This window comes from Haemaphysalis longicornis, unplaced genomic scaffold, assembly GCF_048455015.1.
Source record: "Haemaphysalis longicornis isolate Haplotype H1 unplaced genomic scaffold, Haemaphysalis longicornis Haplotype H1 scaffold_1, whole genome shotgun sequence".
NCBI lineage: Eukaryota > Metazoa > Arthropoda > Arachnida > Ixodida > Ixodidae > Haemaphysalis > Haemaphysalis longicornis.
In genome coordinates, this window is record NW_027526203.1 from 81,162,778 (window position 1) to 81,179,445 (window position 16,668).

A 16,668-nucleotide genomic window follows, 5' to 3' on the forward strand; every position below is an offset into this window, starting at 1 on the left:
CGTGGTTACTTCTGCCGGCGCCACTCGCCCGCGTTGTGGACTGAAAGTTCGACCATGTTGATCAGTCGTATCAGAGGTAAGACATCCCCCGTTCAGTTGCAGGGCGAGTTTCATCATGGCGCCGACGTTCTAGCTTTATCTGACCCTTTGCAAGCCCGCTCAATGCCGACATATTGTGCAGACGAGGGAGAACTATGATTGGCTTCTTACTGACTTACTGAAACGTCACTTCAGGAGTTGAGGAGGAAAGCCTCGGTGAAACCATAACTGAGTTTGTTTTCCTATTTGCCGATATCGGGCAACGAAACGGGTATGCATTGTTTGTTTACTAAGGTTCCGCGGTTATAAGCGCACACACAACGCAATTTTTTAAAAAATCTCTTCACGACCCCTTTAAACCCCAGAAAGTCGACTGCTGCATTGACTTGAATTTATTATGAGACAATCTAGATTGTGTAAGTGGGCCCAAAACTGGATCAGTTGGTGAACTTCTTTACACCTTTAAACTTCAATGCTTACAGCTAATTTTGCAAGTACGAATCACGTTTTAAATTTGCACATACATTTCCCTAACCCACATGAGACGTGAATTTTCATTCAATATACAGCATACTTCCAGTACGACAATTGTGGTTAAGAATGATTTAGTTCAGAGGAATGAACACCTTTTCCATTTCATACAAGACAAAGCATAAAAAGAAAAAACATTTCAGATGAATACCACACAGGTCAATTGTATTCACAATGTACACAATGTATTCACAATGAGAACAGTTATCTGTACCATTAAAAGCAACAAAACAGCTAAAGTACCACAGATTAATTAATACATACGTGTATATGACATTCACACAATGCTGTAAACCCTCTGTAACTATGCCAAGGTGACTAGTATATGCCTATATATGAAAAAAACATCATGAATATGGTACGTACAATCCCAAAATCTTCAACATTTGCTTGCTCTCGGCTTTCTAAAGCCTGAAATTTTTGTGTGTTGCACTTGAGTGTGCAGATGTGGCGTCATATGTCATTTGAAACAAACCATACTTATTAAAAACAATAACGGTAAAACAACATTTTTCTTTTTGTATGATGCTGAATGGCTCGTATTGGCACCTAAGTACAGCAGGTACACTGCCTCTGAGTAATGTCAAAACACCCAATTTAAAAATCCTTAGAAATTTATTTTACATGAAAAGAAATTGGTATATGGATGTGAAACTTCTTTTTAATGCAGTGAGAGTGATGGGCAGCAAGATCTACCTGATAATTTTGGTTAGCCTTAAAAGATTGAGTGCCTGCCAAGTATAGAGCTTGAAAAAGAAATTTCCACACATCAAAAGCACAAAACAACAAATCCAACTAAGGCTTTAATTGGGGTTTTACGTGCTAAAGCTACAAGCTACAGATGAAGGGCTACGAATGGAGGGCTACAGATGGAGGGCTACAGATGGAGGGCTATGAATTAGTTTTGACCAGCTGGGGATAGTTAATTGGTCAAATATAGTATGCGCTGGCATTTTACAACGGAGCTGTTATAGGCTAACTCCCCCGTTTTTTTGTGTCTGTAGACCGAGACAAGTCGCTCTGCAGCTTCCTCCTCACTTTGGCTAGCCCTCTTCTTTCATCCTTCTGTTTGCCTCCAACGCTCTCTCACCAGTTGTGCAAGGTCACAGCGTCGCTCTAGAGGCTCCTAATCTCCTTCTCACCACCTGCGCTGCAGCAGCACTTATTTTAGACCAAGGGCATACCCTCTCCCTTCAACCACCTGCTTGCCTCCGGCACCCCCATTAGAGCAATGAGCTATGCAGAAAATAAACGCCATTGTGTGCATAACCAGTGTGTCTGTGTCTCTTTGCTGTGACGTTGTACATTGCCTATTATTGCAGTTGTGTTCCAGCTGAGCTGTGGGTAGGGCACATGCTGTGCACAGCGAGGAAGTCCAGTGTGTCTTCGAAGAGTGCAGAAGCGGATATGGGCACCAAGGAAGCACAAGGGGGGCCACCAACAATGATTGGGGCGCTGATTACAAGTGTAAGTGTGACGACGCCCGTCGGGACCCCGAATACCACGAGGCGGAAAACACAAGATGCCGACGTAGCTACAACCCCGCTGAACACGTCCCCAGCGCGACGGCACAGTTTGAGTGTGAGTTTGCGGCCAACTGATTCCGTGTCACTTGTGCGATGTGTGATCGTTTGTGGTTTCCTGGGAACCTCAGTCCCTCACGACGATACGTGATGTTCAACAGCGTGAGCATGCTGCCATGGTGCTACGGCAGTGTGCAGCATCGGAGTGTGTCGACAAGATGTGCGTGTGCGGTTTAGTAACCCACAAACAGCTCCGCTGGTCATCCACCTTCACAAAGTGGGATGACACTGGATTTGTGTTTTTTGCCTCCATGAGAAAGACAGCTGCCCTGGTCTAGAAAGCAAACTAGCCGTTTCACGGAAAGCAGCAGGCCCTTACAGGTAGTCTAAACTAAGCTCTACTGTGTAAAAATGTGATGGATTCTCTAGAATTAGTTCTGTTCTTTTAGAGATACAGACACCACCTTAGCGTAATGTATGAAAAAACGAAACACTTGGTGATAAGTGATAACTATTTACTCTTGTTAGACAACTGTCCCTGCAGTGAAGCCCACTTTCAAACCTCCTCCCATTGTAGCGAATTCAAAGCCCACTTAACTCTTTTGCTACCGCCGGAAAATCGACCGATTTTAAGGGGACCAAGAAAACATTTTTTCTGCTAAAAAAAATCGGTTAGGCACTCTGTGGTTCTCAAATGGGGCTCCGCGGACCCATAGCATTTCAGGGGTCTGCGAAGCTTCCCGCCAAACGTTTTACCCGCCATTTTTCTCTCGATTTTGCCAGCATTTGCTTGCAAAGCAAAAAGGTGGATCCGCCGGATTAAGGGGGGACGCGGCTTTCAACTTCGGAAAAATGACCAAAACATCGTTTTTTTGAAACCCGCATATTCGGCTTCTATGTTTCCTATTCTGTGCGTCTGCAAAGTTTTTACGCTGAAAAGCGTCGCAAAGTGGCATAAAAAAACACTTTTGTCAGGCGCGGTGACAAACTATCAGCGCAAAAGGGCGAAAAAACGGCAATTTTCGGAGCGCTCTATCTCCGCAACGGTGCCACCGGGCGCGGCCATTTTGATATGGTTAGATCGGCCGAGCGATCGTTTTTCCGGTTCCGCTCGTCTCTTTTATCTTCGTTCATTCACAAACGCACAAACGGCAGAAAAGAAACGACGCACAAACGAAGCTAGAAATAAATGCTGAAGCGCTATTGGTCCTCCGGTCGGGGCGCAGAACGACGACCCTCCTGATTGGATGTCGTGGGCGCAACGCAAGATGGCGGCCGCCTGAGCTGCGTAGCGAGCGGATTGAGTTCATTTTCGCCGCTTCGCTCGGCCGAGTTTCTGTTCAATCTGTGGTATTCAACACGGACGTTATCGCGATGGGAATGCCAGAGATAACGAGCCAGATTACGGGAAGTTGTGTGGCTCGAAAGGCGGAGGTCATCGAACGCTTCGTGGTGCGCGTGACTCTACCGTCGCCAGACCCCGGAGGGTGACGCGGTGTGCGCGCTTGCGATAGCGGTTCGTGAAGTGAACTTTTAGTCGGATTTGCGATGTTTACACGCTTAGTTAGTGCTGTGTTTTGACTGTGGGCTCGCTAGCCTTGAGAAAAAAACGGTCGACGCGTCAAACGCTGCGGCGCGCACGGCATAGCCGACGCGCATTGGAGCATCACATGACTGGGCAACCGGTTACGATTGAACGCCAGTAGTTGTAATTAATGCCTGCGACGTTAGTTTTAATCTTAAAAGCGACCTGACCAGCCATATCAGGTATAATCAAAGCTCGATATGTCGCGGTAAGCGTGCGCTGCGATGCGCGCGAGCCATATCGCCTTTCTTGCGCAATGTTTCCCGTGCACTTGTAATTTTCATGCAAACAGGTTTGAGTTAGTAATATAGGAATAAAATATGCTCTCTGCGTTAAAAATGTACGTTACTGTGGCAGCATTTAACAGTGATTTTTTTAGGGAAATTATTGATACCATTGCTCAGGGCATACTGGCTGTGCTGCGAGAAATATTGGATGCCTTGAATGTCAAAAGTAGTAAAAAAAATATGCTCTTGCATTGAAGTTGGGAGTTATGCAGAATACTCTACCAAGCTTCAAAGTAGCTCATTTTCAACCTTGTGGTATGCAAACTTTTGGCAATGAACACCTGCACTATGAGTACTAAGTGCCAGGCAAGATAAAACATGAAAAAAAAAGCCAAAAATGTTCAAATTTAAGTTAAAAAAATGCTTAACTTGTTGCCATGGTGACAACACTGCAAAACGAGGTTGTCCAGTGCGATACAGCCAACCAACTAACCTACTTTGCATTGAAAGCCCATTGAAACCCATCTCCCCTCCGTTTGGTTTGCAAAGGGGGGTATGTACTCTTCACGGAGGAGCTGAAAATGATGTTTTCTGGAAAGAGAAAGGCTGAAAAGGCACTCCAATTTCAAGGCAAGGCCTTCCAGAAGCCCCATGTTCAAAAGGACATGAAAGGCTACAACCGTGACGACTTTTGATATGTGAAACCTATGTTGCAACTTCGGAAGCCGTTTTCTCAAAACAGTTTTTTTTGCCACCTGTGTCGCTTGTCCCAGGGATTTCTTCGTGACTGCTGGGTCTATTTTGATTCCGTTTCTTGCATTACATTCCTTGATGAACTGTTCAGGTCGTGACACTTTTAGTTTTCCAGATTTGTTTTTTGTGATTTTTTTATTCAAATAATCGTTCACAGTTGACATGCCTGTTGCACATTAACCTCTAAAAAAATGAAAACTAAAAAACATTGTGTTGTAAAAAAAAATTCTAAAACTGTCACGACCTCGTCCATTCATTTGAGAATGCAAAGCACTTCGAACAAGTTTTCTATCGTGTTTTATAAGCCGCTCAAGCTCGGTACAAGCGGAACAGAAAGAAAATTTCATACATAAAAAAGTTATCAAAATATTAACTTCAAATTTTTATGGTGTTATCACAGAAGCATTTCCAGTTGCTGTGCCAATTTTCATCAAAATCCACAAAGAAATAAAAAAGTTGATTTTGAAAGCCACGTCCCCCCTTAAATCTACATTTAGCTTCTCCGCGTGGCACATATTTTGACCTCTGCATTTTGTCCAACATGCCAGCTATGAAAGACAAAGAAACCCACAAGAGGCAGCATATAGGTGTCTAGAAGACTTACAGATTCAAGTACAAATTGTTTGACATTATGGCACAGATCAACATACGCTCCATCGTGGGGTCCCCCATCACTATTGCAAGTCCAAAAGGGGTCCCCGGGGCAGTCCTGGTTGAGAACCACTGAGTTACAGGAACACAAAATGCAGATTATTTAATGGCCTTTCCAATAACAGCAGTTTTTATAATGTTTTTATATATCATAGTTGTGAAAAACAATATCAAAATCAAAAGTTTTGTCAAGTTGTCGAAAAAAATGATAAAAAAAGAGTTGTGTATATCAAACCACCGGTAGTCAAAAAAAAATTAGAATATACATTTTGTAGGAAAACATTTCAAAAACACTCCTTAGAAAAAATTTCGACTTGCGCGGAACAGTTTGTCAGATATAAAACAAAAAATGTTAGCACGCACGGTGCTCGTGTCATGCGGTGAAGCCCAACCTGCAATTCAAAATGTGCAATTTCGGGTGGTTTCCTGGAATAAATTTGGTGATTTGACATTGTCAGAGGCACCAATTCGCCGCCACATAACGTAAAAACATCTTGTCAATGACTGACTTTGCATTTAGAGCAAGCACAATATTTGGGACAAGCGCGCAATGCGGAAAAAAACATGCACGACGTTAAAAACGGAACGCCGTGGTTGATGCTTGTTGACGTTCACGGTCAGTTATCTCTCAAAACATAAAGCTGAGCTTTATTATCATCTTCTTACTTGCAATTGTAGCCTTGCTTGCAAAAAGGAGGTACGATGTGCTAGAATCGTGCCCTGCGATCTTTGGCCGAGTAGCAGTTGCGCGATAAAAAAGATCAGCACAACGAGCCTCCTCCATTGCAGCGCCACCTAACATTTTTCAAATGAAACAGTACAAAAACTTATCGGAGACTCTGTCCGAATAGACAATTCAACTAAGCAGCAATACTAGACACCCGGAGATACCCTCATATAGAAACGAAACTGGAAGACTAACAGCTGGCAGTATAAGGCTGGTTTGAAACGCTGTACTCGGCAGAACAGATATCTGGCGAATGGGTGTGATCTTTTGACTTGCATCTGAAGTTCTTATCGCAGAAATCGGGTTAGGGTAGGGGGAAATCAGGAGTGGCGTGCTTTGTTTGAGGATCAGTCGCCGACGCTCAAGGCATGGCCATGGCAGGTAGCCTTGAAATTGGGTAACTGTGTAGTAGCGCTAAATATGAATTTTGCAATGCAGAAACGAAACCAAAACTGTTGTAAACTGTTCGGAAATGGTCCTGGGGTAAAACAATGTGCGCAAAGGCAATACAACTGCCTAAAATCATAAAGTAGCTTTGCAAACAGGCACTGCTCGACATTTTCAGGCGATTTCTGGGATTATTACTGTCAGAGTGAGAACCTGACGATTGAAAATCGTTTGCTGTTTCACCATTCACACCCTGATAGCAAAAAACAAACACTGGTGCAGAGTAATTACGAGTGGCACACAGTCTTCGTTCGTAGCAGTGACGCGCGATGACCACGCCCTTTTTCCACACCCAGGTGATTCAAACGCGTGTCAAAAATCACGTTTTCGTTGCAAAAATGAAAACAAAACTGATTTTGAAAGGCCATTTTCTGATCTAACTCCAAACAGCTTTTACTTGTTCGAGGAATGCCTGGGACGTTATGAAAAGGCGCTCCCAAAGTATCGATCAATTTGAACGATTTTGAATAGGCGCGGTAGCGAAAGAGTTAAAGCAATGTCTGAAACTTTGATTGTCAGGACTATGAAGATAAAAAGGTACAAAAAAAGAATGTGTGCTGCCCTCACCTGGGGCCCCCACCTACGACCCTTGGTGAACCAACAGATTTCTGTTTGGCAGACTGAGCACTTCAGCCAGTTGCAGCCCCATTTCTTCATTACAACGACCCGGCACTGTGGGCAGTGCATGGCTTGGCCCTCTTTCACTATGTTCTGAAATCAGAGCAGAGGCATGCATGTGAGCAGGATACTACTCCACTTTGCAGCTACGGGATTCAAGCCAAGTTAGTGGAATTATGGCCACGTATACAACAGCCACCTTCACAAACCCGAACATTTTTATCCTTATAGCACTTCATTACACCACATCAGTCAACAAAGGTCTGCACAGTTCTGTAGCCAGCTAACAAGCCTACTGCCTGCAATGTTTGACCTTCCGCAAACATTGAGGAGGAAAAATTATGGGACACCCGAAAATGCAATCATAAGGTGAGAAGAAGTGAATCCGAAAATATAGCCCACCAGAATGCAATGTTGCCAAGGCTGCCATTTAGACTTGCCACATTCAAAATTTCACAGCCTCAGGAATAAATCTTTCTCAGGGCAAGGTTCCATCCCAAGAAGCAGGATGTTCCAATTTACTGAACCCCCGGCTGTCTCTCTTTCCATTTCCTGCTGCCCCTCCTATCTTAACGACGTTTGTATTACACTGCCAGGGGGGCGGCATTGCAACCACAGGACCACTCACCATTGGCCCTTTCTCAGGCTCTGCCAACAACCCTCCCAAGGCGGCCGGGCATGGCAGAACAGGCCAATTATAATCTGCTTCCAGCAAGCAAAGCAGTGATTATTTAAAGACCCACGACAGGCCAGCAGAACCATGCTGATAATCAAATATGAACATATAGCAAAGAGTTGCCGTTAATTTGATGGAACATCTTAGAATTTAAAGACAAATCAGGCTGTCAGGACTCGACACAGATGAGTGTTTCTGAACTAGTGCTTGATAAGAAAATGGTACAAAACATCAAAAATAAAATTAAGCTAGGATGGAACAGCAGCAGGACAAAACTTGAAGAAATGCAGGTTCCGGAATGTGCTGTGAATACAGGAAGTAGTATAATTGACTGGTCTTTCCAGTCATTGGCCTTAATTAGGCATGCCATTGACTGGTATGACCAGTATGCAACTGCAGGCATTGCTAACAAGTAATAACCCTTGACTACTCACTCATACCACTATGCTTTCAGGAAACTTCTTCTCGGCTTGTAAATTAAAAAAAAAAAAACATTCCCGCGCCTTCCCGCGAGGGGAGCACGAGTAAATGCAGAGCATTGGGGGTCGTTAACGTCGTGTAAAGTCGCGTTAGGGTGGGTAGTTGGGTCGTAGTTGCGTTGGTGTTGGTTTGGGGTAGAGAGAGGAGAGCAAAGTCGCGTTAGGGTGGAGCGAGCGTCAACCAAGGAAAGAAGGAGCAACGCAGTGACTGAAGCTCGAGCAACCGCTAGCCGCTTTATATCTGCAGCGCACGCAGTAGAGGGAGAGCAGTCCGGGGGGGAGAGCGCGCATGCGCAAGCAGCGCGCGCCCTTCCACGCCCCACCGCGCTGCTGTCCCGCACCTGTTACGCCCAGACCGCGACGGAGCGAACGGGCTGACTACGACGCATGCGCGCGCCAGCTGCTGTTGGGAGAGAGGAGGGAAGGAGGAGAGGCGCACCTGCTGCGGACGCGGAGCTGTGGACGCCGTCCGACGCAGGAAGAGGCGAGGCTAAGAAATGCTCTGCATTTAAAATATCATTCCACTTCAGCTAACATATACGTTTCGTGTAAAGCTTCCACATGTTAGTTAGGCTTATTTGCACAGCTACATGTTGTGTGAAAAAGCCAACCACAAGGTGCATGCCGTGTGGTGAAGCTCTAAAGATCACATGTCGTGCAGCAGAGCCAACTTTATTTGCCCTATTTATAAATTTCAAATGCTCGAAAACTCCGAATCCTTTGAACAGTAAAATGGCGCTGCGAAAGTGTTTTCGAAGTATTGAATATTGCGACGCTTCTAATAATCCCTCTACCATTGGGATCAATATGAAAACTTGCAGGCCTTCATTACTGTGTTCACCTTTAGTTGTACTTCCAATGCAATTCCCAAGAAAGAGAGAGGACCCCTGGGAGAGCACTCATGTCGAGGTGCTCCTTGGTCTGGCGGGCCTCGTGTCCGTCGGGGGCGTTGAAGTGCCGCTCGTCCTCTGAAGGCAGGTGGCGTGGTCACACACGGGGCACAGGAACACGTTCACATTGTCCTCCAGCATGCACCAGCCTGGGCAGTCGGCCGTCTGGCAGTGGAAACTGTTCAGTGCCTGGCTCTCGGCCGTCTTGACGCTCTGCAACAGGTGGTGCTCGTACACCTGCGCGCTCACCAGCTGCACACAGCACGTAGGTGGCACAAGGGCTGCCCTAGGGTGACACGTCTCAAAGGGCAAAGCACGGCCTGCATCGGCAGATACAGCAGCAGTTGTTCAGTTCAGTGCAGAAACATGAAATGCACCACCACTGGTAGTACCACAGCCCCACAGACTTTATGGCACCATTGTTTGTCCCACTATGACTTTGTCACATTATCGCTACATTAACTCTGAATGATGAAATGAGATTGGAAAAAGCTAGTCTGAGCATTTTTCTGCAGAAAAAACAATACACATAAACAGAAAAGCAACACTTGTGTTGTGTGGCTTGCCCTCTTTTCATCCCATTTTAGCACTGCTTTTATCACCTCGAGTAACATGCACCAACTGTCCCATCAGCAAGCCCTACAGCAAATTAGGGACTGAAATAAAAATGCATCTGGCGACTTTTGCAAACCATGTCTTTCAAAAGACGCAGACTTCAGCAATCGAAAACGTACTATCATAAAACTGGCAGCCTCACAATGACAGGCGGGAGCTTTTGTTTGCTTCGGTTTTAATTTTAATCAAATATTGTGCCATGTTCTGGGTACAATTAAAATATTTATGTGGCCAGACGTCATAGATCGCCCTTCCTTACATCCTGTGTATATACAGTAAAACCTTGATACAACAAACTTCAATATATAATAAAATCCTCAATGTCATGAAGTAACACGGTATAAGTAACCTTATGGCCACTGAAAACTATGTATATTTTACCTCAGTATAATTAAGTAAGTGTTGATGTCATTTTATTACAACAAAGTCTGGACTTTACAAAAGTCAACCCATAAGGAAAATGATAGCGATAATTACAGCTGAAGGGAAAAAGTTTTCAGCGCAAGTGCCTTGGTTACCCGTGCAGACAGGCCTCCTGGGTCAGGCAGCATTTGCTTCTCCACAGGCAGGAGGGAGCAGCAGGGGCTTCCCACTTTTTTTTTCATTCTCTGCTGCAGCATTATTGCAAGAGGGCATTACCGTGTGCATTCTTTCCACCTTGCCCACTTTCTGTGGCATAAACCAGTCCCTGCCAGCCCGTTTTCGCAACTTGCCGGCCGCCGCTTCCGCAGCCACTGCTTCTTTGGTGAGGTCGAATTTTGTTAAGCAGTGGCTGTCACCTTAAAATGATTCGGCATTGGCATGAGAAATGCACGTTTGAAAGATTTGAGAGCCAGCAGGTGACTAAAGAATACACACAGCACTGCTCCTTTGTTGCACAGCAACAGCACGGCAACTTTCGACTGACAGTGGAACGCCCACTTACAAGTTCGCCCTATGTATTTACAATGGAGAACTAGACAGACAACTGGTTCAAAGGACTTCAGAAGGCCTTTGAACTGGACGTGTAGCACAGGCATTAAGCGATCGCTCGAAGCTGAGCCACAGTGCGGGCGCTGCCTGTTGCGCCACTTCGAGCTGTCCCTAGCAGCGTGTTTACTCTCCCACTTGCTCCCAGGACTGCCCTTCCTTCCACCGTGCTGGATATACCATGAGTGGCCTTGGGTGAAAGGCCCTTTCACTCAAACACAAAGTGGCGATTTCGGCATCCACCACGGCAACGTGGAGCTGACAAACATCGAGCGACGAATTTTTTCCACCAAACTGCACCTTGTTGGTTCAGCCGCTGAACCAGGCAAACATCAACAGTATGAAGTGCACGTATCATTTTCATCTGGTAGTTGCAGCAGCGAGTGCCCACAAAGTACGCCACAGTGCAGAGGCCAATGAAGGGTTTCCAATCTATACCCATGCACTCTGATATGGCATGGAATACAATCAGGCTGGCTAGAAGAAGCATAAATATGCCTGGAATGTGATGGGGTCCCTCCTGACGGCAGTGACGTTCTGTGTGGGGAATTTTCCCATTTTTGGAGAATTTCCGGCTGTAATTTTCGCCAAAAGGAAAAAAGGGAATCTTGACGGGAATTTTCAGAGTCATGGAGTAAAAAGGGAACTAATTTCAATAAACCGTACCACATGGTACGGCGCTATCAGCTCTGTACGCACATCGGAGAAGTTGCAGCCTTCCAAGGAGGGGAGACAGCCGGTAATGGGAGCGGTTCAAGCGCAGTTATCTGCGAAGTTGGCAGTCTGAGTGACCTTGTGAGCGGCGCCATGTGCACGATGTGCGGGAAGTGCGAACTCGTCGTAGTTGAGGTCGCGAACAAGCGGAAGGGCCTCGCATCGGTACTGGAACTCAATTGCAAAAACGTGGAGTGCCCCGCAGGAGTGGCCACTGGTTTATTCTGTCTACTTGTCGCATCGCACTGCCGCCATCGGCCGCGGAGGCCGCAATCTTCAACTCTGCACTAAAAGTCCCCGTGATAGTTTCGCCTTCATTGTGAAAGCGGTACTCGCTGCACGCGCGGTTCGCATCGGACACGATCGTCTGTCCAGGTTTTGTGCCATTCTTGGTCTACCGAAACCACTGCACCAAAAGACGTTCCACAACATTGCCAAGAAAGTTCATGTTGCGGCCACAAAAGTCGTCTCTGACAACCTTGCTGAAGCAAGGCAAGTAACTGCGTTGCAAACTGGTCAGACTGATGTCAGTGTGATGTTTGATGATACTTGGCAGAAGCAAAGACACAAGAGCCACAACAGTGTTGGTACTGCCATTTCTCTAGACACTGGTCTTTGCCTAGATTTTGAGGTGCTGTCAAACTACCAGTTGTACTTGTAGCCACCACCAAAAGCTTGATGAGCAAGAGGAGGAAGTGTGGCAAGCCTTTCATGCCCCTGTGTGTGAAAAAAATGTCGACTGCTCATCCCATGCCATGGAAACGGAAGCAGCACTGTGCATCTGGCACAGGACGGTATCGTACAACCTGCAGTTCACTGTAGTGGAACGGCCACCGCTCTCGCAGTGTTGTGGTTCAACAAGGGCCACACTAGCTTTGAGCAAGTTCACCAAGAACTGGGAATCTTTCCTTCAGAAGAACTGGTCAGAATAAGCAGTGCAAGTGACCAGCGGAGGATCAGGCAGATGTCTGCCAAGCTCACTGCTGAGCCTAGGTCCCATCGCTGCAGCCTGGTGAAACGGTCCCGTACCGAGGACTACAGCTGCAAGAACCGTGAGGGTGCAACTTATGCAGGAGGAGCGTTCTAGTTTTAGTACCTCAATGTGGGCATTTCAGACTATATCTCCACCAAGTTTCATGTTGTTTGAGCAAGAATTTCTGAATATGCCAAAGAATTAAACTTTCAATTGCGTTTTTCTCTGTTGTTTTTGTCCGGTTCCTGAGTTTGTGCACACTTATTTTCTCACTTAAAGTTGTCGTATCACGATGAAATTTTGCACATATGTTCATTATAACTCGTAGAGTGCCGAAATCTTGTTAATTATGCTATTTGTCTCCTTCGATATTTCTGACAGTCATAAAACAAAAATATGCAGAACAAGAAAAGGCACGCTACCAGTCATCTTTTTTTCGTGGTGAGGAAAATAAATATACGGCTTTTTCAGGTAGATTTCGAGATTTCGGCACTCTGCAGCTCATAAGGAACCACCTAGGCTACTTTAAAACTTTCAGTAAAAATTTTTACTACAGAAAATAGTGTGCAGAAAAAAAGCCATTTTTCTGGACGTCATGCTGCGTAAAATTTCAGCCGGAGCAGATATTTGAAATCTGATTGCATATATTACAAGAGGAGCTCAATCTTTACAAGCTGCGAAAATTTTAGCCTCCTAACTTCATTAATAAAAAAAAAAGTTGTTTCGAGGAGCATGTCCCCTTAAATCCATTAATTCTCAAATATGACACCTAAGGTAACAGCACTTTCAATCTAGCAAAAGAAGATGCTAGATGGAAGCTTAATGTAGTTTAAAAGGAAACAGCATTATGTTCCCCTACCGTTTTCAGATTATAATATTTAATTTCAACGTCTACAGCTGAGTGCAGCAATGAGCACCTTTATACAGTGCAAGTTGGGTCATATGGCATTTTCGCCATGTGCCTTTTATGGTCTTTATGGATGTCTTGTTGTCAATAACGCCATTCCAGTCAGTTAATAATGCTATTCCATTATAACCAGTGAATAACGCTATTCCAATAACCAGTCAGATAAGCTGACTTTGAGACAGTTTTGGCCCCTACTGATGTCACAAGCCTCGACGTGCAACAAAGAAGACAACCACCAGGGACAACAAAGGTTCATCACTGCATGCTGTTGCAAAGAGACAGCCATCCTCCTCCAACCTGTTATTGCTAGCAAAGGAAGCCGGCGCAAGTTTGTGGCAATTGATCGCAGATGCACAAAAAACTGAAATACGTACGGTGCCCAACTATCTCAAACTTGTTGTTAAGATTGCATTCTTTACATGTTTAGCTGGGCATTTGTCATTTTCGACAAGGCATAACTTCAGGCATCTGGAATGATATCGGGGGTTTGACGCACCTACGCTACACAGGTGATGAGGCGCGCTGTAGTGGAGGGCTCTGTATTAATTTTGACCGCCTGGGGATCTTTAACGTGCGCCGAAATCTCAAACACACATGCGTTTTCGCTTTTCGCCTCCATCAAAAAAGCGGCTGCCGTGACCAGGAATTGAATCCGCATCTTTGGGCATCTGCATCCACATCCGCAACACCTTAGCCACTGAGCCACCGCGGCGGGTGACTTCATGCATCTCAGTTCACTGCATTTTCAAACTTCAAAATACTTAGAAAATATTCAAGTTTCACACAGTGCTATTTGATTCAAACTTGAATCTAATATCATGCTATTTATTTGCATGTTTGAAGGTTTCGAATATTCACACACCTAGAAATAATGCTTTCTTTGTTTATAAATACAGAATCCAGGCTGGCATTTATCTCTCCCATCTTCCTTCCATTTTTCTTTTGTGTGTGACGAGTTGCGCTGTATGCATCAGTCCTCACGTGGTCTGTGTCCCACCTTTTTTTGAGCAATTATTTAGTGTAACAACGTAATTAATTAGTATGGTCGACAGTAAAGGCAATGACCAGCTTAATTGCCTGGTTGTTTCCACTGATAATCTCATGCTGTTGCCACTGGGCGTCCAAAATATTTCTGGCAGGAACAAGAGATGGCAGGGCAAAAAGCATAACCACATCAAAATGGAAAGCAATGCAGACTGCTGGTTGTGTTAAGGGGGCACACTGGTCTTTGAAACTTTTTTTTTTTCTTGCCAACAACTTTATGGGATTGTTTAGCTTTTTTAGCTGATTTCAAATATCCGAATAGTTTTGATGTAACACATTTAGTTTTCGATATAATTAGAAATCTTTCTTGATTGTTCTTGAGAACAATGAAAAAAAAAAACTAATCAATAAAAAATTACAAGCAAGGCATGAATAGATACTAGAAGTTGTGTAGAACAGTGGTTCTCAGCCATGACTGCCCCGGGGATCCCTTTTGGGCTTGCAAAAGCGATGGGGGACCCCACGATAGAGCATATGCTAATCGGTGTCCATGATGACAAACAATTTGCACTTGCAGCTTACGTCACCCACACACTTATCCAATGCCCGGCTTTTCTGTTTGACGTTAATGAAGACGCACGTCATAATGTTAAACAATTTGCTCTTGAATTCAAAAGTCTTCCACGCACCTATATGTTCCCTGTTTTTTTCCTTCTCAGAGCTGGCGTGACGTGAAAAAAGCAGATGTTAAAATATGTGCTACGTGGAGAAGCTAAATGTACATGTGATGTGGCGAAGCCACCTTTTGCAGTGCAAGCAAGTGCTGGAAAAATCGAGAAAAGAAGGGTGGGGGAAAAAGATTTTGAGGGAGGCCTTGCGGACCCCCGAAATGCTCTTGCGGACGTCCTGGGGTCCGCGGACCCCCATTTGAGAACCACTGGTGTAGAAGATAATATGAGAAGCAGTTTTTTTGTTTTATAATCACATACAAGTTTCCATCAATTCTTACTTTTAGGTTCGAAGTACTGCTGCTAACCAATTAAAAATAACACCACTTAAACAATTACTGAAACACAAAATGCAAAGTCTGCTTCCCATATCGCATGGTTTAAACGTTCAGCTTCCTGCTGAAAGAAAAATTATCATTCTAGCTGCACTCCGGGCTGAGGCATGCCTCTCGAGAAGTTCCTATACGTCAAAAATATGCATTTTGAGAAAATGGCAAAAAACGTAGCAGTGCTATGCTTAATGCAAACAGTAAAAGGTGGAGTACTTTTCTTGCATGAAACAACTAGTAGGCTCCCGCAGCATAGTCATCTTGACTGCTGGCACCACCCAGGTGCCTCTTCTGAGGGTCCGCTGCACATTTTCTGCGGATGTCCGCCTGTGGGAAGAGTCGTTGGTTCGCCCGGCGGTCCTTTTCGGCCATGCGTGTGCTGCTCAGTGCGCCAATGGTCATGTTGAGCTCCTGTAGGATCTTTGATGATGCCAACTGGCTTCAGGCATTGAACCGCATCACAGCCTCCGCAACCGCAGCTTCCACACTGTGAAGCGATGCGTGGCGCACCTTGGGAGCCAGCGACCATATCACTGAGTGAAGACTCTCGTTGCTGTTCTGCGTCTTGCCGCACTGGCACCGCTCAAGCAGCTTGTGGTCCGCCAGCCATTCATACACAGGAAGCAAGGCCTCACAGACATGGGGGGGCAGGTTGTAGCGTTGCTTGGGGGCTGGCTCCCCCTTGGCCTTGGCAGCGTTCTGGCGGCACCACGAGTCAGGACCAGTGGGGCAGAGGCCGTGGTTTGACACGGCATCATTGGATGTCACGTAATAGTACGTGGCCATCACAGCCTTGTGCATGGCTGGCACGTCCCCTTTGTGGGACTTGATAGCCCAGCCATAGTAGGAGGTCAGTTGGTCAGTTTGTTGATCAGGTTGCCAGTCAGCCGCCCCCTACCACTGAGGCTCTCTGAGCCAGCTGGCCTCTGCTTTGGGAGGTTGCGCAGTTGAGTGCCCATTCTCTTTTGCACGTGGTTGACACAGTCCTCTTGGAGGAGCCATAAACATCTGCATCCCTCAAAGCAAGGTAGGTGCGGCAGTCACCATCCAAAACCACTGTGGTGTACCTGAGCTTATGAAGCTCCCACGACCTCTGAAGAGAATGAGGGCAGCCTCCACTTCCATTTCCCCAGCTTTTTTTGGTGGTGTTTCTCTGGCAGAGGTGCTTCGCCTTCCACTCTTCGTAGGCAGGGTCACTCTCTTTGGGCGCTTGCTCGCAGCCGGCGCAAGAATTGGAGGGCACGACAATCGAGCACGAGCCCCGCGAATAACTAGATCACTGTGCCGACTCCGATTTGTGACG

At 45.7% G+C, this 16,668-nt stretch overlaps 1 protein-coding gene across 5 annotated transcripts in view; it reads right to left on the reverse strand.

Moving 5' to 3' along the window:
- Nucleotides 1–4,831: 4,831 nt before the first annotated feature.
- LOC144177774 (ranBP-type and C3HC4-type zinc finger-containing protein 1-like) overlaps nt 4,832–16,668 on the reverse strand; it is a 52,856-nt gene continuing 41,019 nt past the window's right edge. For 4 of the 5 annotated variants that reach the window (XM_077705368.1, XM_077705354.1, XM_077705347.1 and 1 more), the window contains one exon: nt 4,832–9,398. In XM_077705368.1, the coding sequence (XP_077561494.1) occupies nt 9,156–9,398 (243 nt within the window). In that variant the 3' untranslated portion in view covers nt 4,832–9,155. The remainder of the gene's footprint in view (nt 9,399–16,668) is intronic. The other variant, XR_013323857.1, reaches the window with a different exon arrangement.